The sequence below is a fragment of the Macrotis lagotis genome, chromosome 6 (genome assembly GCF_037893015.1).
Source record: "Macrotis lagotis isolate mMagLag1 chromosome 6, bilby.v1.9.chrom.fasta, whole genome shotgun sequence".
NCBI lineage: Eukaryota > Metazoa > Chordata > Mammalia > Peramelemorphia > Peramelidae > Macrotis > Macrotis lagotis.
In genome coordinates this window covers 196377316-196404355 of record NC_133663.1, presented here as the reverse complement: position 1 = coordinate 196404355, position 27040 = coordinate 196377316, and the positions used below count along the sequence as shown (strand labels likewise).

The 27040-nt window shown below is 33.9% G+C and overlaps 1 protein-coding gene and 1 long non-coding RNA gene across 5 annotated transcripts in view; one reads left to right on the top strand and one right to left on the bottom strand.

Annotated features, from left to right (window-relative positions):
* TMEM182 (transmembrane protein 182) overlaps positions 1 to 6513 on the top strand; it is a 109746-nt gene extending 103233 nt beyond the window's left edge. For all 4 annotated transcript variants that reach the window (XM_074192205.1, XM_074192206.1, XM_074192207.1 and 1 more), the window contains one exon: positions 1615 to 6513. In XM_074192205.1, coding sequence (XP_074048306.1) covers positions 1615 to 1835 — 221 coding nt within the window. In that variant the 3' untranslated portion in view covers positions 1836 to 6513. The remainder of the gene's footprint in view (positions 1 to 1614) is intronic.
* LOC141491349 (uncharacterized) overlaps positions 1 to 26655 on the bottom strand; it is an 86271-nt gene extending 59616 nt beyond the window's left edge. Inside the window, exon 1 of the long non-coding RNA XR_012469570.1 lies at positions 26570 to 26655. This is a non-coding gene — a long non-coding RNA (uncharacterized LOC141491349). The remainder of the gene's footprint in view (positions 1 to 26569) is intronic.
* Between the last annotated feature and the right edge of the window lie 385 nt (positions 26656 to 27040).

Genomic DNA, 27040 nt, shown 5'->3' with positions numbered 1-27040 from the left:
AGAATATTGAAATGCTGATGTTTTGATTTTTTTCTTTTATCTTCATTATGGAATATGTATAAATAATAAAAATTTAAAATAATAATAGTTTTCCTTGGATTTTGAAGATTACCATACCATTCAAATTAACTTGGCATGATTTGCTCAATTATGTTTATTATAGTAAGGTATTATAGAAGGACATGCAAGACATCCTTCTCACTTGTCTTTTCCAGAACCATTGTACCCAAATGGCCTGAACTGATAGGAAGCAGGACTATTGATGATGGTCTGAATGCTTTGGGAATATCTTGGCTTTTAAACGAGCTTCTTGTTCTCTCATATCAGCAAGGTACCTTGGCACACCATCAATGCTGGACAATGCTAGCATGTTATTTCTGGTGATAGAATGTGACAACTTGGTATATTCAAACCTTCAGCTATGCTGCCCCCCAAAACTTTGGTTACCCAGAAACTGCCTGGAAGGTCACCAGAATAAATTGCTGGATTTATCTGATCATCTTTGAACCTCTGACTTTCTTGATTAGTGGAAACATTCTTGTAAAATGCTTTCTCTCTGGTCCTTCTTGCTCCAGTCCAAGAATTTCATCTCTAGTGGCACAATATGAATATCCCTAGTAGCCATCTGTCTTAAATGGCCCCAATTCCAAAAATCAACGAAATAGAATCAGGTCCCCATTCCAGTTTAGAGTTATGTATCTTGCTGCTCTAACCTCATTGATTTACTTACTTCAGTACATCTTTTACCCAGCTGCCAATGAAATTTTCCCCAAATTTAATCTCCCTATTATCATCTCTAGAAGCTTCTCTGTTTGGCATTTCAAATCCTTTATAACATGGCCCCTTCCCTGGCTTTCTGATCTTCTCAGACTTCATTCCCTTCTATTCTTTCAATGACCCTGCTGCCTTTCTGTTCAAGTACATGATCCCCTGACTCTGTGATTTTTACTCTTTGCATCCTATGCCTGTAATTCTCTCCCTCTTTCCTGGCTTCCTTCAAGACCAGTTCCAAATCAATCTCCTTCTGTAAGAGGACTTTCAGGGTCTCTTATGTTAAGTCTTTATCTTCTGATAATATTTTCCATTTACACTATATCTTTTATGAACATAGTTATTTGGATATTTCATCTCTCATTAAAATGTGTGCTCTTATAAGTCAAGATCTTTGTACTTTAGCAATTGCATATAGTACTTATCCCATGTTGTTTAGGCATTTTCAGTTGTGTCCATCTCTCTGTGATCTAACTTGGTGTTTTCTTAGCCAAGATACTGGCCATTTTCTTCTCCAGCTCATTTTGCAAATGAAGAAACTGAGACTAACAGGTATAACCTTTGTAAAAACCTCTCACTTGCTCCTTATGAATACTAGTATCTGAGGGGGCAGCTAGGTGGTATAGTGGATAAAGCACCAGCCCTGGAGTCAGGAGGACCTGAGCTCAAATCTGACCCAGACACTTAACAGTTGCCTAGCTGTATGACCTTGGGAAAGTCACTTAACCCCATGCCTTAAATAAAATAAAAAAAGAATATGAGTATCTGGATATAAGTGAAATGCATATAGTGCTAGCATGCTTCCAAAATGTATTAAAGCCCCTCTAATGTGTCTTTTTTTAGGTATCCTCTTCTCTCTGGTGGTGGTATTATATGTCATCTGGGTCCAGGCTGTGGCAGACATGGAAAGCTACACGAACATGAAGAGGAAAGACTGTTCAGAATTTACACCCTATGTCATGTATGGCTGGTCATTTCTGCTGGCCCCGGCTGGGATATTTTTCTCACTGTTGTCTGGATTACTATTCCTCCTTGTGGGGAGGCATATTCACATATACTCCTAATCTTCTTTCTTCCACCAGATATCAAAGGATATTATAATCTTGTTGAAATATTTAACTGGAATGTAATCTTTCCATAGTATTTCAATGATCTCATTGTAGAGTTGTTTCATGTAATTCTATAGATGTTCTAAATGAATCATTTTATTTACAATTTCCTTCTGACAAGAAAGTACCCAGCTCCCTCCAGAAAGCAAAACCTTCAATTTTTATCCAGATGTAATTATGAATTTTTAATTCTTTAAAGAACTATCTCTCATGAGTCTCTTTTTAAATGACAAATAGAGTGCTAGATCTCTTGCTAATATGGGGGAATTGATAACATCACATGGGTCAAATAATGTTTTATTTTTGCTTTTTTAAAACTGCCTCTTGGCATTTAATTTTTTTTGCTATTGGAAAAGAAAAAGGTCTTTGGAGAATGCTTAAGAATGGCAAACAAATGCTGATAGAGTAACTTAATCTATCTCCCCTACTGCAGACATACATATCTGCAAACACGTTTATTGAATTCAATGAACAAAATTTTTTATTGTATAAAAATAGACCCAGTTGTTCCTAGGATACTGACTCTAAAAATTCATCAGTAAAATGTAAGAGGAAGCAGTGCTAATATGTACATATATAACTTGAAATAGAATATGTATTAATTTTTGTAAACTTTATTATCTTTATTAAAATTTTGCATGTTTATGTAAACTTTAATGCATATTAAGAGATGGTAAAGACAAATGTCAACATTAATATATCTCATGTTGAATGGATTAAAAAGAAACTAATACTGAGTTAAAACAATAAATATTATATGTTAAGATGTTTAAAATTACACAGAAACCAAAGACTTGAATTATAAGGCTTGGGGTATAATTCTATTTAATATTTTAAAATTCCAATTTTAAAAGTATATTGCTATGAGGATTTTCAGTGTGATAGATTTATTTAAGGGAGTTTTCTTTTAATATTCAAAAGCCATAAACATTCAAAATAATTCTAAGTATAAGACCAGGGTTGTTTTGTTAAATAAGATAATAAATTAACTTTTCCTACTCTCCTTTTGTGTACTTGAACTCCTTCTGAACATGTAACTCTTTTAATTATTATTCTTCAGTTTCACCATCTGGTAAATGGACTTTTAAAAATTTTCATGTTTTTAATCACTTTTGACACCCTGAGGGGGAAGGAAAGTAACTTTGTGATTTTGCAGTATGGGCATTTCTAATATCCAAGAGATTATTTTCATTTGACCCCAATTTTCATGAAAATCAAATCCATCTGAGATGCTTAGGTCTCATTTGCATATGGAAAGTTACCAAGTAGTTTGGTATTGGAGAGGAAAAAGCAGAGACAGACTATTGGCTTTGTTCAATTCAAAATACTTCATTCCACAGATGTTATAAATACTAAAGGCATCACTTAGAGACAAGGAAAGAGTGACCATCTAGAAGATGCAGTGAGATAGATTGACAGTTGCTTCCAAACTAACTGCCTTTGTAATTGAAAGACTGCCAGGATCTTCTCTGCTATTCATTTACTTTTCCATTAAGGCCTATTTCTGCAGTTGAGTGTGAAAAGGGTATGGAAGAATAACAAGAGTCAGAGATAGCAAACAGATCATGAGAGCATTTTAGTGACAGCTAGGGGCATGCCCACAATCAAAGAAGTCTCAGTAGCTTAAAAGGTCTCTCAAGTAATTTCAATTATGTTGATAAATGTTTTTTTTGTTGTTGAGAGTCCTAGATTTTTTCTTTTAACTTCCTTACTCCTTTATTTCCTTCTTAACTTTTGACTTGGTTATTAGAAAATTAATTATAGGTTCTGCTATACATATTGCCTGCAATATTAAGTTACAGTATGCTATTCTGTCTTCCAGACGATGCTAAATGCATTTGATTAGGATACGTCATCTGTAAATACAATTTCTTTTTGTAGAACTTTGGAATTCAGCCTTCCTCTGATGTAGTGTATGTCATTTAAATCTCATCTACAATCTGCTTTTAGTAAAGGTTTGAATATTTATAACTTTCAGATGGTTATCCTCACTTTCTAGAACACTTATGCTGGTACCATACATTCATTTCAAAGCAATTGGCTGAATGTTTGATATGTATGACACTTTCCCACAGGCCCACACTTTGGAAATATTTTACAGTTGTAATGCATCAATCACATTAATTTCAAACACATTTCTTAATCTAGTGGCAATGCCCAGAAGGAGCAATGTAAGTAACCTTTGCTAAGTAAATGAATAAATGCTGCCATATTTTCCCCTAGTTCAATCAACTTCAATTGAATCTATCTTATAGCTTGTTGCTGTAGCACTATGCCTGTTTCAGATGACCTTCATCTTACTCAGTGAAATTATCTTTGTTTAATCTCTAAGAAGAGGGCTAAAGTTCTTAGTAAGATAAGGGTAGAGTATACATTGGTAGGCAACCCAGGTAGTTCAGTGGATTGAGAACTGGACTTAAGAGTTCAATTACCAGAGTTTAAATCCAGCCTTAGACACTTATAAGCTATGTGACCCTGGGCAAATCAGTTAATCTCTCTCAGCCTCAGTTTCCTCAACAGTCAAATGGGAACCACACCTCATAGGGCTGTTATGATGATCAGATGAGATAATATTTGTAAAGTGTTTAGCACAAATCCTGGGTTGTAGTTGATGTTTAATTACTGCTTGATCCCTATCTACCCACTCCTACTCAGGAGAAATGAGTTGAAGTTGCAAAACATTAAATTTAACCTTGATGGCCCTATAGACATGTTGGATCAAAATCTTCTTTGGAATTCTGCAAGCAAAGAATGACTAACTACTTTTCAGGAATACTATAGTGGAGATTCCTTTAGTGCCATGATTTAGGCAATATGTCTGTGATTTCATGATGTATAAGTCAACTTAGAGCACTGGAAATTGAAACAGTTTTACTTGTAAAGATGTTTACTGTAAGATTGCCAAGATAATTATACAACATAATAATAGAGCATTTGCTAATATACTTCTTCATATATATGTCCATCTCTGTGATGATAATTTATTACAGAGAAAGAATTTGTTTTTTAGGTTTTTGCAAGGCAAATGGGGTTAAGTGGCTTGCCCAAGGCCATACAGCTAGGTAATTATTAAGTGTCTGAGACCGGATTTGAACCCAGGTACTCCTGACTCCAAGGCCGGTGCTTTATCCACTATGCCACCTAGCTGCCCCGAAAGAATTTTTAAAAACATTTCTCACTCCATTTAAAAAAATCAATAGTTTATGAGGAAGTAATTTTGATTTTTTTCCCTCAGGTAAGGAAAATCCCCAACATTTCTTAAGCACCTACTATGTACAAGGTGCTAAGACAAATACTTTATAAATATGGTCTCATTTGAATCTCACAATCACCTTGGGAGATAGATGATATTATAATCTCCAATTTAAGTGACTTGTTCATGGTCCTGTTAGTGTTTGAGACTGTATATGAACTCAGATCTTTCTGCCTCCAGTTCTGCTGCTCTAGCCAATGCTTCTTCTGGATGCTTCAAGGTAACCATTCAATTGCTTAACTGAATGAATGGGAGATCATTCAGTTAGGGTCAAGATTTACCCTGTACCTTTGCTGAAATTACCAAATTGAACAGAAGCTTAAGCATGACCTAGAAACTATTTTTGAGTCTAACACTTATGACAGAAGAATTAATAAATGGTCACAAACCAAATTTAGATAATGAAATTTGTAGTGTGAATCAGGAGTAAAATAATTAAATGTCATCAGGTTAGAGGCAGATTCAAGTCCCTTCTTTTCCCCTTCCTCTCAAAGAAGGAACAGGAAAGATCCTTGTTACTTGACCTTGGTGAGACACTTTAAATGTTGCCTCTAGTGTAGGGGACATACATAAAAATCAAAAGGTCAGAGAAGAAGAAAAGAAGGACTTAATTTCTGATGAGTGAGTAAAGGTGCTAAATATAGTAGGCACATGTCTGAGTGATGATCAAGTCTGGGAAGGAGAAGAGAAAATGACAAAACTTACTAATACAGTATGTGGAAAATGTTGAACACTAAAGAGGGAGGGGAAATATTTAGCATAGTACAGAATATAATAGGGTGAAACTCAGAGAGGAACATTTAGTTTGAATAACAGGGAAAAACATCCTATTAGAGTTTATGGTTTCTGAAATAGAGAACTTGTGCAGGCAAAAGAAGTTCCATTGTTGAGATACCTAAAATTAGCCTGGACAGTATCAGCAGGGAAGAAAGTACATGAGATAACAAACCTGAACATCTATTGGGATAGACTTGGTGGCTTGCTATGTCTTTAACAGATCACATTCTGTTTTTGTTTAAATAACAATAACTCTTATGAAAAGGGGGAAGCTGATGCCTTAGTGGATGGAGTGCTAGACCTGGACTCAAGAAGATTCATCTTTTTGAGTTTAAACCCAACCTTAGACATTTAGTGTGATCCTGGACTAGTCATTTAGCCCTATTTGTCTTCTGGAAAAGAGTCTGGAAAAGATATGGCAAACTACTTTAGTATCTTTGCCAAGAAAGATATGGGGGTCATAAAGAGTCAGATGTGACTGAGAGTAGCAGAACAACAACAATAAATTGTGAATAGATATATCTTTCAAGGACTCTTAATTTGGAAAGACTATACGTTATATTTAATAAGCCTACAGTATTTTATCTTCTGATGTTTATACATTTTCATGTACATAATTTTCCATATTTTCCTGTTAATCATATAGATTATGAATTCTACAAGTAATGATTATTTGAATATATTAAACAGGTGACAGTAATTATCTAAATTTGTTGTTTGAGTTGAAGTAATTGATATTTGTAAAAATGGTGAATAATATATGGATAATATAGTGAAGGACAAAAATATATTCATGTAAATATAGTTTATGGATCACAAAACAATCTACATAGTCTACATGCAATAGTTATTATAATATCATTTGCTGAAGATATAGTCCCTCTCCATTAACACCAACTCTTCCTCTTCCATTTTTCCTTAACTTTTCTTATATTCACGATAGAAATGAACTTCTCCTAATGTAGAACATTTACCATTTGCAGAAACTATCCCCAGTGACAGTTACCTAAGGGAAGAATCTTTTCAGACTATTTTTCTATGTCTCCAAGCTAACCACAACTTCCTGGATTCAGATACATTGGCTATCTTTGCACATTTGCCTGGGGCCAGGCATCTCCTTTGGTTGGATTCTACTTGTTCTTCATTTCCATTTAAAATTCTTAGCTTTCTTCAAGGTTCAACTCAGGTGCCAACTGCAAAGTGAAGCCTTTATTGCTCTCCCCAGTTATCAGGGCTCTCTCTGAGCTGAATTTACTTTGTATTTATTTATCAGAATTCTCAGGACTTGTGCCAAAGGAAGGCTTTGAACTTTACATTTTGGAACTTGGCACTGTATTATATAGAAATGAAACTAAGCTGTGAATCTAATCTCTTCCCCAAAGTAGGAAGTGGTATAGGAAATAATGTACTCACAAGTGGTGTATGTGGGGGGTGGGGATGAACGTTTATATATTCTTGCTATGACTTTGGAGTGGATATTCCCTTGTAAAAGACAATCATACTTTTATGTGGTAAGGTAGTAAGCTGGAATAAAAGACAGAGAGTCTGGGCATCTCCAATCCCCTTAAGGGTATTAGAGACATCTGAAGGAGGATAAAATGTGGAATAACTGACCTTAAGGTAATGGAATTAGGGTAGACTTTTACATTTATACATGTATATGGTATTTTCCTTATTAGATTATAAACTTTTTTGAGAACATGGATTTCTTTACTTAGTTCTTTGTATCCCCAGGGCTTAACATGGTATCTTGCATATAGTAAGTGGTTAATAGATTACTATTGATTGAATTATTGATTGACTGATCAATAAATTAATCAAGCAATAGGAAAAGTATTTTTCAAATGCCTACTATGCTTTATCCTTACTTGCAATGAGCTTATATTCCAATGGGAGAGATGACAAGATATATATATATATATATATATATATATACATATATATATATATACATATATATATATGCATACACACACATATATATGTACAAATACACAACACATAAATATAGAAAAATAATATATAGATATGTATATAGAATATACATATGCTGTATAGTATATAGATATGATAGCTATATTATATGTTATATGTTATATATTACATATCAAGTATTGCCTATCACATGTCACATATTACATATCACATATTATGTATTATATATTATATACCACATATTATATATTATATATTAATTATATATTATATATTTTATATATATATATTGGAATACAAATGAGTTAAAAGACAGTCTCTACTTTCAGGGACATATCTAATGAGGGACAATACTACTACTACTACTACTACTACTACTACTACTACTATTACTAATATTTGTTCTTCATTTTCAAAGAAGACTATATCAGGGAGGTGATGCCGTGACAAGCACATGAATTGGATTTGAGTGAGGGGGACTGTGCTAAGTCACCAGTATCACTTTCTCCTCCAGAGTCATCTGGGGCTAGTGACCAGATACAAATCAGTATATAATATATATATATATACATATATATATATATGTATATATATATAATAGCTATAAGTTAATAAATGCACCTATATACAAAGCTATCACATAAATACAGTTTTGGGAAAAGGGCATCAGTAATTGTGGTTATCAATAAAGTCTTCATATACTGAATAGAGCAGTGGAGGGGAAAGCCTCTTTATGTTATGTCTCAGATACAGGGGCATTTTTAATTGTTGGTGTTAAATTTTAGGCAGATTGTTGATTAGTTCAGGTGCTTTAGAAATCAAAGGAATATCCCATGAGGATTGGTTGAAAACACATCTTGATGTTATTTGGAGAATATACCAAGGGAAAAAACCATGTTGCTTTCTTCAGATATCTGAAAAGTTACTACTATATGCAGGAAGGATTAAACTTATTCTGCTCATCCCAAAAAGATTACATGTCAATATCCTTGTAAGGTGATTATCAATCAGTATGTTCTTACTTAACAATTCAGAGTATTCACACAACATTATCCATGATAATTAGGACCTGTAAGGGGAAACTGTGCAACTAGGTGGTGCAGTGAATAGAGTGGTGGAATTGGAGGCAGGAAAATACTTCTTCATGAGGTCAAACCTGGTCTCAGATACTCATTATCTGGGTGATTATCTTAGTGAGCAAGTCACTTAATTGTAAAACGAGTGGAGAAGGAAATGGCAAACCACTCCAATATCTGTGCCAAGAAATCCGCGAAAGGGATCATGAGGAGTCAGACACAACTGAAGAATGACTGAACAAGGTGTAAATGATGGGAAGTAGATTTCAGCAGATTGTAAGAAGAATTTTCCCAAGAATTAGAACTATCAAAAAAAAAGGAAACATATAACCACATGTTAAGAGGTATAATTATGGGGAATTACTACTAGAATTATTCTATTTTATAGGTGAAAAAACTGAGATGCCATTGTCCTTTTTTTGATCTAACTTTTTTTTAAAAAGCTTTGTAGGAAGTAGGATCTAATGAAATGTTCAGTTCCTTTCTTAAAGATAGAAAAGAGATGGAAATTTAATTTAACAAATATTTATTAGGTACCTGTTTTATGCAAGGTACCATGTTGCATACTGGAAATACAAATTTAAAAAATGATACTGGGGGCAGCTAGGTATGCAGTGGGTAGAGTACCGGCTCTGGAGTCAGGAGGACCTGAGTTCAAATTTGACCTCAGATCCTTAAATAATTACCTAGCCCTGTGTGACCTTGGGCAAGTCATTTAACCCCATTGCCTTAAAAAAAACAAAAAAAGATAGTCTTAACTTTAAGGAGTTTATAGCCTATTAAAGGAGATTTAACACTTATACAAATAGTGTCAAACTCAAGTAATAATGAAGCCACTAAACTATATAATACCATATGAACATAATCTGTGTTTAATTTTTTATCTATTTTTGTTAAATATTTCCAAATCATATTTAATCTGGTTTGGGGGCATTTAGAAATAAATGTTGTCAGGGCGGCTAGGTGGTGTAGTGGATAAAACACTGGGCTTGGAGTCAGGAGTATCTGGGTTCAAATCCGGTCTCAGACACTTAATAATTACCTAGCTGTGTGGCCTTGGGCAAGCCACTTAACACCATTTGCCTTGCAAAACCCTAAAAAAAAAGAAAAAAAGAAAAAACGAAATAAATGTCAGCACTGCAGGGCACAAATTTGACTCCTCTGGTATAGACAGTTACACATTTCTTGAAAAGACTATTTAACCTCCATCCCCTGACCTATAGCCATTTTAATATATCAGATTTGATGATAGAAAGAGCCTTTAAGTTAAAGTACAATTTATAAAAAGAGACATTAAAAAAACTTTACAAGATTTCTCTGGGACTTGAACTTTTTTTGCAAATTCTTTAGGAGTTTTTTTATATTAATAAAATCTGAAAAAAATTTTTAGAAGGAAAAACAAAAGGAACTGACATTTAACACTTGAATGTTATATAATGTTGGTCAAATCTTAGCATAAACTTTGTAAAATACCAAATTGCTAGGAGGATATAAACTCATCAAAGACAGGAGACATGTCCTACATTTTCCTTGTAATTATTATTAGATTATAACCTCCTCATGTTTCAATCAGGGCAGCTAAATGGCACAGTGGATAGAACAGTGATCTTGGAATCAGGAGGACAGGAGTTTGAATCCTGTCTCAGGCTTGATACTTACTAGCTGTATGACTCTGGGCAAGTCACTTAGCCCTGATTACCTCTCATCTCCAGTCATCCTGATTTATATCTGGTCACTGGACCCAGATGGCTCTGGAGGAGAAAGTGAGAGTGGTGACTTAGCATAGCACCTCCTCACTCAAATATAATTCATGTGCTTGTCATAGTATCACCTCCCTGATGTTGTGGTCTACTTTGAAAATGAAGGTCAGGGGGCGGATAGGTGGCACAGTGGATAAAGCACCGGCCCTGGAGTCAGGAGTACCTGGGTTCAAATCCAGTCTCAAACATTTAATAATGACCTAGCTGTGTGGCCTTGGGCAAGCCACTTAAACCCATTTGCCTTGCAAAAACCTAAAAAAGAAAAAAGAAAAAAAAAAAGGAAATGAAGGTCAAACATTATGATTATCTCTCATTATATATTAGTTCCCTGAAAGTAGAGACTCTTACTTCATTTTGTATTCTCAGTGCTTAACCCAATATCTTGCACATAGTGGACACAGTATATTTTTATTGATCAGTCAATCAGTTACTATAACTAACAATTTTGGCACCTGGGGCACATACCAGAAAACTTGGACTAAAAAATATAAATGGTACTGTTAAATCATCTGTTTAAGGCAAATTCAACTGGAGAGATGGTATGAGACTTTACAATTTGAATCCTCAATGAGGTAGACACTACAGGAATCCAGTTTCATGGAGGACAAACAAGGATCCTAAGATAAATTATGAGGCAAATGCTTTGCTATCATCACTTTTTTGAATTTGGTAACCCATGTCAAAGCACCCATTACCTAGCCAAGTTACTACTGTTCCAGTAGCACTGTTGCATAGTAGCTAACTGATAAATAGTTTTTGATAGATGTGTCTTCCTTTCCTTAAGTGGACCTAAAATTTTCAAACTTTCAATGGGAGCAGTTTAATGTCTTAATATAATAAAATACATATAAAGATAATAAAAACCAGAGCTAATCTTCCTGCCAAATGCTTCTTTCAGGTTGTTACTTCTCTTCTCTAGATTAAAGTAATTTGAAATAAAGATGTTAACTCACTGTGTATCTATGGGTGATTCAGTTCAACTCTTTAATCTACAACTTCCCTAACTGTAAAGTAAATTCTTCTAGAATATGGAATTGGCCCCCAACTTTTCTGTTTTGTTATTGTGTTTCTAAAAGTTTACATTGCTGCAGGGAGTATGAGTAGACTACATATTACCACCTTGAAGGTCCATATGAATAGGCTTTGGTTTATTAAGGATTGCATTATTTACTGTAATCCAGTACCATTAATATGTTATCTCCTCTTCAGAATGTTCTAATTAACCTGACCTTTCTCTCTAACTCTTAAACCTCAGCATTTGTACCTTGCATATTTCTATTAATCTTGTCTATTCTATGACCCTTTGTTGATTTTTTCCTTTGAAGAGGATAAAAATATTCACACATGTGCTTGAGGGAAAAAGTTCTCTATGTTTTCTGTGTTGAAAAGTTCTCATCCTTGTGGACATAAGGGTAAAGTTATATTGAATATTTTTGTGTTAAAAGTTCAATAAGTTAAGTTTGTTGATTGTTCTTTCCAATGTCTAAATGCTATATTATCTTTCTTGACCTTAGTAAACTAATTTGTAAAATGGGAATAGTAATACTTGACCTACCTCCTTTATAGGATTATTATGAGCTTTTCATAAAATATAAATTACTTAGCATAAATATGAGCTTTTATTACTTTAAAGAAAAAATACCTACCAAATGCTCTCCAATTTGAGTGATAGGATCATTGGATTCAAAAGTTAGAGGTCAAAGAGATCTCAGTGAGTATCCAATCTAATCCCCTTCATGTAAGATGAAGAACCTTAGGCCTTATTCTTTAAGGTTGTCTCTTTCTATTTCCCAGAGATGACAAAACTAAAAGGACAAGTTAGGAGGAGGTAACTTTCTTTGTAACATTAGACAAATCCATTAATCTATAAAGGTCTCAGTTTTTTCACTGGGAAGTTTATTAAATGGATAAGGACTAGACTGGATGATCTTGAAAATACTTTCCAGTATTCAGATTCTGCATTTCTTCTTCAAGGGCTTCATTTTCAACTGATATTTTCATGATAATAGTCAAAATGTCATAGAATAACTCAAAGGGCAACCTACAGCATGCTATCAAAAAACTGTAAACTCTACTCCCAGATTTTCCATGAATTAGTGACTATTTTCATTATTTACAACTTTTAGAGGTTGCATTAATGACTAATTTTTACAGTATCCATCAATTTACATGTATTTTTAAAGTACCTACTACATGCCAGTTGTGTGTGAAGGATAGAAACAAACATTTGTATTCTTTTATTGGAGGCAACACTTCCAACCACAGTTTTGTAAAAATCCATATTCTAAATAAAAGATCATTTTTAGCAGGGAACCATTAGCAGCTTGTGTCAGATGAGACGTGTTATAAGAGCTAGTACATGAGTTGAGATGTGTAGGAAAGGAAGGATCATTTCCTTTCTTTCCAGTAGTGACCTATATTGTGTTGTGAGGACAATTTTTTTTTTATTTCTGGAAAGTACAGTGGAAAAATCCCAAATGTCATATAAATGTCCCAAATGTCAGCAAAACATGATGAAAAGTTATCTTGAATACTTGACTAGAGAAGAAAGATATCCTTTGACATGTGAGTTAGCTCTGCATTCCTAAGATATTTCTCAGCTGTTACTGTAATTCTCAAAAATGACTCTCCATTCTTCATTTTGTTATTGTCCATAAGATTGGAGCACAATGAATTGAAAACAATTTGAATCAAGGCAAGGGTTTCTGGTATCATATCCTGCCTCTGACAATACCTACCTTACCTTTGAGTCACTGGATCTCCTTGTGCCATGTTTTCTTCACTGGGTTTAAAGAAATGGGTTTAAGATTATATGACCCCTCCTAGCTCTATATCTAATAATCCTATAATCCAAATCAGAAACATGGATATATTCCTTTTTAGAAATCTTTATTAGAAAACTTTGTATTTTTTTTAAATTTTTATTGGTTTTTGGAAATCATGGTTTCACAATGTTTATGGTGATGGGCACATACCTCAGTGAGAATCATTATAACTTAAAAGAGCCATGACACTTTTATCTCTCAAAAATTATTTTGAATTTCTTAACTTTTAATTCTTTTGAAAGCAAAAGGATAAGGAGTTGCCAGTAAGGGGGCAGCTAGATGGCACAGTAGATAGAGCACTGGCCATGGAATCAGGAGGATCTGAGTTCAAAAGTGACCTCAGACACTTAAAAATTAACTAGCTGTGTGACTTTGGGCAAGTCACTTAATCCCATTACTTTACAAAGAAACAAAGAAACAAAAAAAACCAGTTTCCAGTAGCAACTTTTTTCTTGTTCCCTCTTCTATACAATATAAGGATCATCACATAGTCTCCCATCAATTAAATGAATATTAATAGGGAAAAAGTGGTGTGTTGAGGAAAGCACTACCTTTGGAGTCTGAAGAACAGGGTTCATATTCCAGTTCTGTTACTAGTTTTGTCACCATTTTCTAGTGAGCTAACCTCCATAAGCTTCAGTTTCCTTTCTTGAAAAATTGACTTGAATGACATACTTTATAGGGTGGTGAGATAGGGAATGAGATATAGCCATAATGCACCAAATACATTTGAATTACTATTATTATTCAGACATTCCCTTCAAATTGGAAGGCCTGTAGCAATTAGAAAGATTAGAGCTAAGACATTTTCTGCTATGTGGTTCAAGAACTTGAAGAAATGTCAGGATTGGGAAAGCATAGTTATAACCTTTATGTCCACTTTAGTAAGAACAGACCACCTAGGAATACAAGTCCTCTCAGAAATATCTTGGGTGGGTTCTGAAACACAGACAAGCCAAGAAAAATATTCAAATTAAATTAGCATCCCTTTATAATAGAGAAATGATTTAAATATAAAAAGGGAAAACACAGAGATAATGAAAACCAGTTCTCCTTCTACATCAGCTCTGTGAATGTGGGTTTTCTTTGAAAGAGATCACTTTCATTGCGACACATAATGATGCTGCCAGTTCCAGCTCCAGTATGGTTATTTGGCAGCTATTTAAAGAACAGATCATGTTACTCTGTCTCACTGTAAGGCACCCATATTCGAACTGGTATACAACAGATTTAAACAAAAATCAGTTTTAGGTTTTATTCCCTGAAATTAAATTTGATAACATGATCCCTGTGATTACTACATTTCTTCTTCTTCTTCTTCTTCCTCCTCTTCTTCCTCTTCTCCCTCTTCCTCCTCCTCCTCTTCTTCTTCTTCTACTTATTAATTCTTCTTTCTTCTACTAATTCTGCTACTAATTCTTTCTTCTACTAATTTTCTTCCTTCTCTTCTTCTTCTACTAATTCTTCCTTCTTTCTTCTCTTCTTTGTTGTCTTCTTCTCCTTCTTCTTTCTTCTTTCTTCTTTTCCATTTTCTTTGAAACAGTGCCATGCCAATACCACAGAGGAAATTCAACTAGTTAGGTCAGTCTGATACTCTGCATTATCAGCTGTTTAAGTTTTTCCTGTCTCTTATTTTTGCTTAAGAGTTTATAAGCCATAAAGAATCAAAAGTGCTAAATAGAATAAAATGACCTATCAAGGGTAGATTACAGTATTTCTGAACAACTTCAAAAAGGTCTTTGGTTTCAAGAAAGTCTCCAGTTCACCCAAGTTTCTCTTCCATCTTGAAGTCTGGCCTCTGTTCCATTTAATTTTTGCCTTCACCAGCTCCCTCCAACTAGAGTACTTTGAGAGGCAAAGGATTTTGAAGCTTATCTTCTCTAATGGGAAAAAATGTATTAAAAATACTCTTCAAACTCTAAATGATATGTCTCCTGCTACTGCTACTGTGACTATGAGTGCTACTGAGGTAGATATAAAGCAGATTTCATGAAACAGAAATACTTGGGTTTGAGATTTGCATATGTCATATACTTAGTTATGAAACAAGGTGACACAATGCACTGGGTGCTGGGGCGGCAGTCAGGAAGAACTAGGTTCAAAACTTTGTGAACCTGGCCAAGTTAGCCTCAAATTGCCTCAGTTTCTTCAACTATAAAAATGGAGATGACAATCACACTTATTTCTATGAATTGTTATAAGGATCAAATGATATGATAATGGTAAAGTGCTTAGCAAAAGTGCCTGGCACAGAGTAATCATTATATAAATAGTGGTTATTTATTATATGACCATAGACAAGTTATCAAAATTCTTAGTTCCCAGTATATTCTTTAAATTCATAAGTTACAGATAAATTGCTGACTTCCATAAATGAAGGGAGATTGTTTCCACACATGAAATTCTTCATACCAATAAAAACCACAGGATTATGCCAAAGAGGTCATTGTATTATGATCCATGCTTGAATTTCAAAGAATGTTACATAAAGAAAAAATAAGAAATTTCCAATTATTAATGTTTATATTTTAAATCAAAGTTATTTTAAATCACAGTTTATATTTTAAATCAACAGATAGTTGAGTCCTGCTCCTGTTGCAAAAAGGGATTTGCATGAACTGATGCTGAGTGAGATGAGCAGAACCAGAAAAACACTGTACACCCTAACAGCAACATGGGGGCGATGATTAACCTTGATGGACTTGCTCATTCCAGGGACAATTTGGGGCTGTCTGTGATGGAGAATGCCATCTGTATCCAGATAAAGAATTGTGGAGTTTGAACAAAGACCAAGGACTATTATCTTTAATTTAGAAAAGAAACTGATGTCTTATTGTCTGATCTTGTTATCTCTTATACTTTATTTTCTTCCTTAAGGATATGTTTTCTTTCTCATCACATTCAATTTGGATCAATGTATACTATGGAAACAATGTAAAGACTGGTAAATTGCTTTCTGTAGGGGGTGGGGGGAGGGAAGTAAGATTAGGGGAAAAATTGTAAAACTCAAAATGAATAAAATCTTTTTAAAAATTTATTTAAAATTTTTACACCAATATTCATTAGTGAGATAAATCTATACTTTTGGTTTCAGAGTAAGCACTAAATTGATGTCATGAAAGGAATTCGTAGAACTCCACTTATTTTTTTCAAAGAGTTTATAAAAAATTGGAATTAATTGTTCTTTAAATATTTGGTTTTCACTTGTAAATTCATCTGACCTTAGAGATTTTTTAGGGAGTTTATAGATGATTTTTTTCAATTTTTTTTTCTGAAATAGGTTAAGAACTTATTTCCTCTAATGTTAGGCTGGGCAATTATATTTTTGTAAATATTCATCCATTTACTTATATTAGTTGGCATTCAGTTAGGTTAAAATAGCTCTGAATTTTAACTTTTATTTCCCTCCCATTAGTAGTGAGGTCAGTTTTTTTCATTTTTTTATGTAGTAATTTTGTTTTCATTACTTTTTAAATCAGATTAATTAAAGGTTTATTTATTTTAATGACTGTTTCATATAACCAACTCAATATTTATCAGTTCAATAATTTCCTTATTTACAATTTTATTTATTTCTCCTTTGAATTTCAGAATTTATTTGGTATTTATTTGGTGGTTTTTAATTTGTTCTTTCTCTGACTTTTTTTTAGTTGCATGTCCAATTCAATGATCTGTCTCTCCATTTTTATTCATGTAAGCATTTAGAGATATAAAATTTCCCCTAATAACTACTTTTTCTGCCTTTCACAGGTTTTCTGCCTTTCACGGGTTTTGTTATGATGTCTCATCATGGTTATTGTCTTGGATGAAATTGTTAATCATTTCTATTATTTGTTGTTTGATACACTCATCCTTTAAAATTAGGTTATTTGGTTTCCAGTTAATTTTTAGTTTGTCTTTCCATGGACCTTTATTTCACAAAATTTTTATTGCATCATGATTTGAAAAGGATGCATTTAATATTTGTTTTTTTTTGCATTTTGAGGTTTTTATGCCCTAATACATGGTCAGTTTTTGAGTGTCATGTATTGTAGAGAAGAAGGTGTATTCCTTTGTATCCATCAGTTTTTCCCAGAGGTTTAGCATCTAACTTCTACAGTTCCACTTACTTTCCTAACTTCCTTCTTTTTTATTTTGTGGTTAGATTTATCTAATTCTGAGAGAGGGAGGTTGAGGTCCCTCAGTAAATAGTTTTGACTCCCTATAATTTGTTTAGCTTCTCCTCTAAGTATTTGGATGATATTATTACTTCATTGACCATGATGCCTTTTAAGAAGATGTAGTTTCCTTCCTTATCTCTTTTAATGAGATTTATTTTTGCTTTTGCTTTGTCTTGAGATAAAGATTGCTATACCTTCTTTTTTCACATCAGCTTAAGCATAATATATTCTGGCCCAATATTTTACTTTTACTCTATGTGTTTCTCTCTCCTTCAAATGTGCTTCTTGTAAAAAAATATTTTGTAGTGTTCTGGTTTTTAATACACTCTTATCTGCTTCCATCTTTATGGGAGAGTTCATACTTTGAGCATTCACAGTTATGATTACTAAATCTTTTACCCCCTTCCATCCTAGCTTCCCTCCATTTGTTCTTTTTTTCTCTCCTTTCACCCTATTCCTCCCCATCAGTGTTTTGCTTCTGACTGCAGTCTCCCTCAATCTGACCTTTCTCATTTCCCTTCCTACTTCTCTGTAGGGTAGGATGAATTTCTAAACCCAATTCAGAATATCCTTTATTCCCTCTTTGAACCAAAACTGTTGAGAGTAAGTGTTCACTCTTTCCCTTTTTTCACTCTACTATAATAGGTCCTTTGTGCCTTTTCAGGTGGTGTTAATTATCCTCTAATGCCTCTACCTTTTCCCAACATAATCCTTTTTCTCGTGTCTTAATTCTTTTATACCTATCTTGTACTCATACCCTCTGTCAAAATATATTCCTTTCAACTGTCCTGATAAAAGTACAGTTCTCAAGAGTATCCTCCTACCAGCTGTCCCAAAAGAAATGCAACCCTATTGTTTTATAAGAAGCCAGGAATGGTAAGACTTTAGAGAAACATGAAAAGGATTACGTGAACTGATGCTGAGCAAAGGGAGCAGAATCAAGAGAACATTGTATATGGTATTAGCAATATTGTGATCACCTATGATGGACGCAGCTTCTCACAGCAGTTCAGAGAGCTAGGAAATCCTGGGAGACCTGTTAAGGATAATGCCATCTACATCCAGATAAAAATAAAACAAAACCAAAAAACCCCACAAAATCTGAATCAACACTATGTTTACTTTTTAAAAATTTGTCTTATGTTTTTCCTTTCTATCCTATAATTTTCTTTCTTATCCCTTAGTCCTGTTTCCTCATATACAAAATGACTAAAATATAAGCATGTTAAAACAAATGTACATGTGCAATGTTCACTAGACTGTTTGCCACAGGTGGGTAAGGGAGGGTGGAAGAAAATTGTGTAACATAAATATACAAGTGGATGAATGTTGGAAAACTTGTAATAGGAAAAAAATAAAATATCAATCAAAATAAATACATCAACAAAGAAAAATAAAGAAATGCAGCCCTCATTAACTAAAGTACTATTACATCATGATCAATTTGCACCCCTACCCTCTGTCTAATGTGCTTTCCACTATCCTAAGAGAAATACAATTCTCAAGAGTTATAAGCATTATTTTCCCATATTGGAATGTAACCAGTTTAGTCTTATTGACTAAACTTTTTCCCCTCATTCACCTTTTCATGCATCTCTTGAGTCTTGTATTTGAAGATCAAATTTTTGGTTCAGTTCTGATCTTTTTATTAGTTGAGTTTGAATGTTTCTCTTTTGTTGAAAATCCATCTTTCCCATGAAAATATGCTGAAGTTTACAGAAAGTTTGATTCTTGGTGTAATCGAAGGTCTCTTGTCCTTCAGAATATTATCTTCCAGGTCCTCCAATCCTTGAATGTTGAAGTCAATAAATCCTACATAATCCTGAGAGGGGTTTCCTCGAATTTAAAATGCTTCCTTTTGGCTGCTTGCAGTATTTTCTCCTTTAATTGAGAATTCTGATATTTAGCTTCAGTATTCCTTGGAGCTATTATTTTGGGATCTCTTTTGGAGATGACCAGTGAAATCTTCTAAGAACTTTTTATTTAATTGTTCTAGGATATTTGGGCAGTTTTCTATGATAACTTTTTGAAAGATATTGTTCAGGTTCTTTATTTGATCATGACTTTCAAGTAGACCAATAATCCATAAATTATCTTTTCTGAATCTATTTTCTAGGCTGGTCATTTTTCCTATGAGGACTTTACATTTTCCTTTTATTTTAATTCAGTCTTTTGGTTTTGATGGAATTTTGGAGTTTTATACAGCCATTATTTTCCAATTGTACAATTCTAATTTTTAGGTTTTGTTTTCTTCTATTAACTTCTGTGTTTCCTTTTTTTTTCCAGTTCATTATTTTTACATTTATTGAGTTGTTTTCTGTTTTCTTTTTCCAGTTGGACAGTTTTAGTTTCAAAGGAATTGATTTCCTTTTCCATTTTGGTCAATTTTACCTTTAAAGGTATTGTTTTTTTTTTTTCAGTTAATTTTTTCATTATTCTCCTGCATGGCTCTCATTTCTTTTCTCTGTGTTTCTTCTTCTTTCTTTGTTTTTTTATATCTTTTTTAAAACTCTTCCAAGAGCTCAAAGTCTTCCTAGAAGTCATTTTGGATTTAGAATCAATTCAGAACCTCTTTGAGACTTCTCTTATTGGTATTTTGGCCCCGCTTTCCTCTTCTGAAATGAGGTTTTTATCATCCTTATCAGAATAGTAGCTTTCTATGGCTATCACTCTTTTTGGATTTCTTTTTTTTTTTGCTCATTTGGATAGTTGAGCTCTACTCTTGGGGCAAAGGGGACACAATCCTAAACTTTATGTGCTAGGGCTGGGGGCTCTAGTCCTTGGCTTTGGGCTTTGGCATTTCACAAGCTAGCAGTTTTTTTCCTGCTTTCAGATTACCCAACCTAGTCCTGCTTGTTGCACCAGTGTTGCTGGGCTCAAATTTTGCTTTTTAGCTGGGTTGGAACCCACTCTGCTGATCTGATGGACTGCTGAGCTGTGCTGTGCCTTAGAACTTCCCACTGACTTTCCAGTTTTCCTGACTATGATAGACTTTACTCCTTTTATCCAAGTGAGACAGACCTTTTCTGAAGTTCCTCCACAGTCTCTTGAGTTGAGAACTTTCTCTCTCTCTCTCTTTTTTTTAGCATTATTTATTTATTTATTTATTTTCAGCAATGTGCACATGTATATTTTTAAGTTACAAAATTTCCTTCCACCCTCCCTTCCCACCTCCCTTCCACCCTCCCTTCCCACCTCCCTTCCCTCAGTGATGAACAGTCAGGTTAGCATAATACATACATATTTTTGATAAACATGTTTACATTTTAGTCATTTTTTTGGTATGAGGATTTAGGATTAAGGGAAAGAGATACATAAGAGGTAATTTTTATAAAGTGTTCATCAGATTCTGAAAGGTTGGTTTTTCTTTTTTTTGTTGTTGTTTTGTTTTGATCATCTTACAATGTTGTTGTTAATATGTCCATTGTTCTCAGTATCGGATGCTTCTCTAAAGTCCTACCATTTATGGTTTCTTATAGAACAATAATATTCCATAGTATTCATGTACCCTAACTTGTTTAGCCATTCCCCAGTTGATGGGCATCTCCTCAGTTTCCAGTTTGGAAGCAATGATTTTAATAGTGCAAAAACTTTTTAAATTTAATGTAGTCAAAAATCATTCATTTTGCATTTTAATATGAATTCTAATTCTTGTTTGGTCATAAATTTATCCCCTGTGTATAGATCTGATAATTTCTTGGTCTTTTAATTTATCTATGGTGTCATCCTTTATGTTTAAATCCTGTACCCGCATTTTGACCTTATTTTTGTATAGGATGGGTCTATGCCAAGTTTTTTTCTTATTCTTTTCCTTTTTCCCTAACAATTTTGGTCAAATAGTGAATTCATACCCCAGGAGCTGGTGTCTGGGTTTATCAAATAGTAAATTGCTGTAATCCTTTACTGCAGTTTCTTTTGAACCTATCCTAATCCAGTACTCCATTACTCTATTCCTTAACCAGTAATGCAGCAGTTTTGATGACTGCTGCTTTATAGTATAGTTTTAGATCTGGTAGAGCTATGTCACTTCCTCTACATTTTTTTTAGGTTTTTTGCAAGGCAAATGGGGTTAAGTGGCTTGCCCAAGGCCACACAGCTAGGTAATTATTAAGTGTCTGAGACCAGATTTGAACCCAGGTACTCCTGACTCCAGAGCTGGTGCTTTATCTACTGCTCCACCTAGCTGCCCCCTCTACATTTTTTTTTTTATCAGTTCCCTTGCTATTCTTGACCTTTTATTGCCCCAGGTAAATTTTGTTACTATTTTTTCTAACTCAGTAGAGTTATTATTTGGTAGTTTGATTGGTATGGCATTGAATAAATAATTTAATTTGGGCAGAATTATCATTTTTATTATATTAGCTTGGCCTAACCATGAACAACTGGCATTTTCCCAATTATTTAGATCTGACCTTATTTGGATGAGAAGTGCTTTACAATTGTGTTCACACAGTTTCTGGGTTTGTCTTGGCAAGTAGATTCCCAAGTATTTAATGTTGTATATAGTTACTTTAAATGGAATTTCTTTTTCTATTTCTTGCTCTTGTGCTTTGTTGATCATATACAGAAATGCTGATGATTTATGTCAGTTTATTTTATATCCTGCTTTTTTTTAGATTTTTTTCAAGGCAATGGAGTTAAGTGACTTGCCCAAGGCCACACAGCTAGGCAACTATTAAGTGTCTGAGGCCAGATTTGAACTCAGGTACTCCTGACCCCAGGGCCGGTGCTCTATCTACTGTGCCACCTAGCCACCCCCTTATCCTGCTATTTTACTGAATTTGTTAATTATTTCAAGGAGTTTTTTAGATGATTTTCTTGGGTTCCCTAAATTTACCATCATATCATCAGAAAAAGAGTGAAAGCTTTGCTTCCTTATTGCCAATTCTGATTCCTTCAATTTCTTTTTCTTCTCTTATTGCTACAGTTAGCATTTCTAATACTATTTTGAATAGAGATGGTGATTATGGGCATCCTTGTTTCACCCCTTATTTTATTAGAAATACTCCCATTCCAGGCAGTTAGGTGGTACAGTGGATAGAGCATCGGCCCTGGGGTCAGGAGGACCTGAGTTCAAATCCGGCCTCAGACACTTAATAGTTGCCTAGCTGTGTGGCCTTGGGCAAATCACTTAATCCAATTGCCTTAAATTTAACAAAAAGATTTTTGCATCAATATTCATTAGAGGGAATGGTCTATAATTTTCTTTGTCTGTTTTGGTTCTTCCTGGTTTAGGTATCAGCACTATGTTAGTGTCATAAAAGGAGTTTGAGACACCTCCTTCTCCTATTTTTAAAAATAGTTTATGTAGAATAGGAATTAATTGTTCCTTAACTGTTTGGTAGAATTCACTTGTAAATCCATCTGGACTTGGAGACTTTTTCTTAGGGAGTTTATTGATGGTTTCTTCAATTTCTTTTTTTCAGAAATGGGATTATTTCAATAATTTATTTCCTCTTCTGTTAATCTGGGCAGTTTGCATTTTTGTGAATATTCCTCCATTTCACTCAAGTTATCCAATTTATTGGCATACAGTTCAGCAAAGTAGCAATGAATTTCTCTTTAATTTCCTCCTTATTGGTGGTTAGTTCACTCTTCATTTTTGATACTGGTAATTTGATTATCTTTTTTCCTTTTTTAAAATCAGATTAACTAAAGGTTTGTCTATTTTATTGTTTTTTTTCATAAAACCAAATCTTAGTTTGATTTATGAGATCAATGGTTTTCTTGCTTTCTATTTTATTAATCTCTCCCTTGATTTTCAGAATTTCTAATTTGGTATTTCATTGGGGATCTTTAATTTGTTCTTTTTCTAGCTTTTTAAATTGCATATCCAATTCATTGATCTCCTCTTTATTTTATTCATATAGGAATTGAGAGATATAAAGTTTTCCCTCAAAACTACCTTTGGCTGCATTCCATAAATTTTGGTATGATGTCTCATTAGTATCATTTTCTTGGGTGTAATTATTGATTATTACTATTATTGCTGTTTGATCCACCCATTGTTTAAAATGAAGTTATTTAATTTCCAATTAGTTGTTGGTTTATCTTTCCATGACCTTTTATTGCGTAATTTTTACTGCATCATAGTCTGAGAAATGTATATTTATTATTTCTGTGCTCTTTTAGCTTTTCTGCTAATCTTTGTTGCTTTAGCTTTATTCCTGGGGTATAGGGAGTATGGATCCAAGCTTTTTTTTTTTTTTTTTTCTGGGGCTGGGTTCTGATACCTGGCTTGTTGTTTGCCAAGATATTGCCTATGTAGTCTAGCCTTTGCCTTTGAAGAGGTTTGTTTCCCCCTTTATGTCCAGGTTCTGACTTAGCAATGATTTGTTCCCAACCCTCCCTGTTGGCTTGCTCTCTAGCTGCCAGGACCTCTGTTGTTGTCAAGCTGTCGGGACCTTGATTGCACTGTGATTAAAAGTTTTTCTGCTAGTTTTCCCTTCTCTCTGACCTTCAGGACTTTACTTCTCCTTTTCCCTGAAAGAGACAGACCTTCATTGAAGATCCTCTATGATGCCAACTGCTGAAAATTTCTATGAATCTTCTCTTTTTCTTGGTCTTATCAGTAGCTTGAATGTCAGAATTGGGGCTTCATTTATCTTTGGTAGAGTAAAGCTCCAGGAGCATGTTAGCTTCATGCTGCTATTTTGACTCTGCCCCAAGAGTTGAGAACTTTCCTGCTGTTTTTTGGTGTATTCTGTCACTTTAGATTTTCTTTAGAGGCTTCATTTAAAGTTGTTTGGGGACCAGGAGATTCCTTATTTCATGCCACCATCTGGGGATAAGCTATTTGTTAAGTTCAATTGAGCTGTATTTTGGAGGAAGAGAGGGAGTCATTAAGACAGAAGTGAGGATCAAGTACATTCTAGGTATGGGAGATTGTACAGTGAGGAAAGAGAAATGATGCATAATGACACTGGAAATTTAGGCTGGAACCAGATGGTAAAGGATTTCAAATACCAAACAGAGAAATTTATATTTTTCCTAGAAACAATAGGTAGCTACTATAGTTTAAATAGTGATATCATCACTCCTAGAGTCAGAAAACCTGAGTCTGATCTCTGACACTTATTAGCTATGTGACCCTAGGTCAGTTACTGCTGTTTGCCCTAATTTTCTCATCCATAAAATGAGCTAGAGAAGGAAACACTCTGTTATCTTTGCCAAGAAAACTTCAAGAGTCAGAGTCAGATGCTATTGAAACCACCAAACATCAACAACAGCTAGCATGGTCACGTGGAAATTTAACAAAAATCACTTTAGCAGCTATGTGAAGTTCAAAGTGAAGAGAGACCTAAAGTAGGGAGATCAAGTAGGACTTTGAGTTAAATGTGTGTCTATCTCTTTGGGTTTGTGGGTCTTTCCTTCATGGGATTTAAGCTGCTTGAATTTTAACTCCATATTGTACATGTACTCTCAAAAGTTTGGTCAATATTTCTCCCACTTCTCTCCTCATGTTCAACCCTAATATTTTTCAGAAGTTCCTTTGCTGCACCTTTTTCCCCAATACTTCATCATTCTAGGAAGCCTCTTGGGTTTTACCTATCCCTTGGGCTGTGTGGGAGGGGCATGAGTTCTATGGTCATTAATTTTATCCTGTGAACCATAAATCGTTTTACTTCTAATGAAACATGCTAAGGTAGGGAGGATTAGAGATTTTCATTTCTAATCTTAAATCTTCACTTAGACGATTGTGGGGATCTTGATAAAGATAATTTCCTGTTCTGTCACTTATTGTTCTACACATGAAGTAGGATCACTTAGACAATTTGAAAAATAAAACTAAGCATAGGCAGCAGTTTACTGATGAAAACTGACCATCTCTTCTTAGAGTCAAGAAGTGGGCAAAATTTTGAAGGCTCATATGTTTTGGGGTAAGAAGTGGACTATTAGGCACTGGGCTAAACTCTTAATAAAAAGTTTCCTGACCCCCATCCCTGCTTCAGTTCTAATTCTACCCTTCACTACATCAACCCTACCACTTCCCTCATCTCAAACTATGGCCTGGATAAACCTTCACAGGATTTCTGGAGACACTTGAAAATTCTCATTAACATTATTTGTAGAACTTTTCTTGGTTCCTTTCTTGGATCCCTCTTCTATATATGTTTAATAGTTCATAGAAAAAATAAGGAAATGAAGAATTTAATGATTAGACTAAGGAAAGTAGGATTATTAGTATTCTACCTTGAAATTGCATGTGAACCACATTGTGTGATATGTTAGTTTATGTAAAATGTTAATGTATCATCAAGTCAGTTTCTTACCTACTATCTGACTCATAGTAACTTGTAAAGATTAATAGGTTCAATGAACTTGAGCTTCCATACCTAAAGAAGGGGGGACTGGAGAAGGATAAAAGGAAGCCCAATTAAAAAAAAAATGCTTTTAGGGTATACTTAATAGAGTAAAACCTTGTGATTACCATACTATTAATATATGATGAACATGCATATAAATTATGTTTGAATATACAACTTATCAAGGGATTATCATGGGAATCCATCATTTACATGTCTGCTAAAGATAAGCCAAATTTTATGTAATTCTTTTGCAAATATTCCTTCTTCTTGGATCACTTTTCTCCTAGACTGGTTTTATGAGTTCTTTGTGATTTAGCTCATTTAATTTTTATAAAGGTACCAAAATTGCCAAAAAAAGGTATACTCTCTAATATTTTCATTTTATCATTACCAAAGATCTAACATATTTGTTTTTTTCTAACATTTTCTTTTAATCTCAGTGTTACTGCTCATAAGTAGGATTTGTTATAGATCATAGGATTTGAAGGGGCTTACATGATCATCTAGTTCAAACTTGTCATTTTACATATGGAAACCAAAGATTTATCAGTAAAATTATTCCCCCCAAGTTCAAAGAGATAGTAAATTGCATACCTTAATATGAACACAGATCCCTTAGCACCAAGTCTTTCTAATATATGATCCTCTGGGACTGTGATTATTCATTGTGTTGATCAAAGTTCCTTAGTCTTTCAAAGTTGTTTGCTTTTACAATCTTATTACTATGGTTATTGTTGCTGTTGTCCTGGTTCTAAGTTTATATAAGTGTTCTGAAGTTTCCCAGAAACCATTCTTTTATCACATCTTACAACACAGTATTATTTATCACATTTATATAAAATAATCTGTTCAACCATTCTCCATTTTATAGGTACTCCATCAATTTAAAATTATTTGCTAAAAGAACTAATCTAAATATTTTTGTATATCTTTAATTCATTTATTTTACTTAGGCCTAATATCTTCTTTAATCTGCCCTTCTTTTTATTTACTCTCTCTCCTTTTACTTCTTTTTTCTTCTATTTCCCTCTTTGAGTGCTATGAACCAGAACAAAATTTGATTGC